The 2,052-nt window shown below is 41.2% G+C and overlaps 1 protein-coding gene across 1 annotated transcript in view; it reads right to left on the bottom strand.

Annotated features, from left to right (window-relative positions):
- The window catches only part of LOC107660234 (CUB and sushi domain-containing protein 1-like), a 411,890-nt gene extending 410,323 nt beyond the window's left edge, over positions 1-1,567 (bottom strand). The window contains exon 1 of the mRNA XM_016449502.1: positions 1,381-1,567. Coding sequence (XP_016304988.1) covers positions 1,381-1,567 — 187 coding nt within the window. The remainder of the gene's footprint in view (positions 1-1,380) is intronic.
- Positions 1,568-2,052: the final 485 nt, after the last annotated feature.

Raw genomic sequence — 2,052 nt, 5'->3', positions numbered from 1 at the left:
AAAAAAAGGGGGGGGGGGGATGTGTGTAATGAAAACAGAATTTAAACTATGTAGACTATTTTATCAATTGTATTATATTTTTTGCCCTGTTATTTATTTAATACAGAAACACAAATTTGGACTATGATAACAGCAACAAACCAATGGTCTCATTCATGAAACAACACAGAACAAGTTTGTGCTTAGATTCCAAATGGTCAGCCTTGTTTACCATGGCCATGTTTGCACAGAAGCAGATTACACCTGTCAGTCTTTAAGGTGGTTATATTCACACACAGTTGGCTACAAGAGTAACTGCCACATGCGAACAAGGACTAAAAAGTGGCCCTGGATTCTGTTTGATAGGTTCAATTGACGTTGGATCAGTATCTGATGCTATGGGAACATCCTCCAGTTGATGGTTATCCTGCCTATGTAACCCACTTCTCTTCCTCAGGGTGGAACACTATGGCTTTTCGTAAGTGTGTGATCCGCTGTGTGCTCACTTTGTTACAAAAGAGGACACGCATCATAATTGTGAAGTGCATGGGTCAGGTGGAGTCTCTTCCCTCAAGCAGTCAGGGAACATGACCCTCTCTAGCATATACAGAGGTTTTAGATGTGATTTCTTGTCCTGTCAACAAATTAAAACTGGACTGGTCTTGGAAGAAACCTATTCCGACATGAATTACTAATCCCGCTTTAACTATATTCAGCTTGGTGAAGCAGGGGAAATACTTGCATCAACATCTTGACCTAACCTGTGAAGGTACAGGGTAAGTTTGAGTTTAAACCTTCAGAAGAGTGTTTTGTTGCCATGGCAACAGACTGCATTCCTTGGGGTATAACTGAATTTGTGCATAGTCCAATCGTGACTGTCTACTGCTTATGTCTAGTCATTTCGTCTCTGTCTGAATCAGAACCAGACAAGACATTCCTATAGATCTATTTTGCAGAATACTGGGTCTAATAGCAGCTGCCTCACTGGTGATACCACTTGGCCTGCTTCATATGAGACTTTTTCAGAGGTGTGATAGCAGTAAGAGGAATCCTGGTATCCTCTTCACTTAATGAGGTTTACATGCAGTGCTGTCTGACAATTTTGCACTGGAAACAACCCCAGTTCATGATTCAGGATTTTTCATTGTGGAGTGTTTTGCCACTAGATAATTATGATAGGTTGGGACACAGTTTTTTCAAGGACGCCCCACCCTACAGTGTTTGGATGATGGCAGTGTTTTTGGTTTTGACCCACTTCCTCTGAGAAATCCAAGGATGTAACGTGATTTACAAAATTGACAACATGTCAGTTGTCTCAACTATAAATGGAAATGTGTTCATTGGGAGGTTAGGTCAGCACATTCTGCTTCTGGTGCAGAACAAGTTTCTATTGCTATGGGCGGTGCACATCCAAGGTCATTTGAATCTGGAAGCAGATCTTCTCTCGAGACATGGGTTGAGGCTTGGAGAATGGAGGTTTCATCCTCAGACCTATCTGGCAGGGATTCGCCAGGGCAGATGTGGATAGGTTCGCTTTGAGTGAAATGAACCAGTGCCTCCCGTGATTCTCTCTGATCTTGTCCGTCATCTCTGGGGTTTGACACTCTTGTGCATGCGTGGCCAATTGTCCGCTTGTATGTTTTACTGCTGATAAATCTGCTTCCTGCAGTGATGCAGAAGATGCGAGAAGAGGGTCTCCTCTTAGCAGCCACATTTTAGCCATCCCATATTTGGTTTTTGACATTGACACTGATATTAAAATGACAGGTCTTATTCGAACAGGACAAATTTTCCTGAAGGATGTTAGAGAAATTCATATTTGACAGACTTTGTGAATTCTTTGCGATTTTATTTAAAATTGGGATTTCTCAGAGGACCATTGAGTTACCTGAAAAAAAGGTATGTAATTTTCTCCAGAATTTTTACAGAGGTTTTGTAAGAAAAGCACAGACTTGGCAGATTTGGACAGGATTAAAATGGCAAAGTACATATTTTTCTTCACAAAATTCTCTAACATCCTCTGTGAAAACTAGTCCTGTCCGAATAGGGCTTATGCATCAGTAAATCAAGCCA

This window comes from Sinocyclocheilus anshuiensis, unplaced genomic scaffold (assembly GCF_001515605.1).
Source record: "Sinocyclocheilus anshuiensis isolate Anshui unplaced genomic scaffold, SAMN03320099.WGS_v1.1 scaffold475, whole genome shotgun sequence".
Lineage (NCBI taxonomy): Eukaryota > Metazoa > Chordata > Actinopteri > Cypriniformes > Cyprinidae > Sinocyclocheilus > Sinocyclocheilus anshuiensis.
The sequence above is the reverse complement of the archived record's forward strand: the minus strand, read 5'-3'. Positions and strand labels throughout refer to the sequence as shown.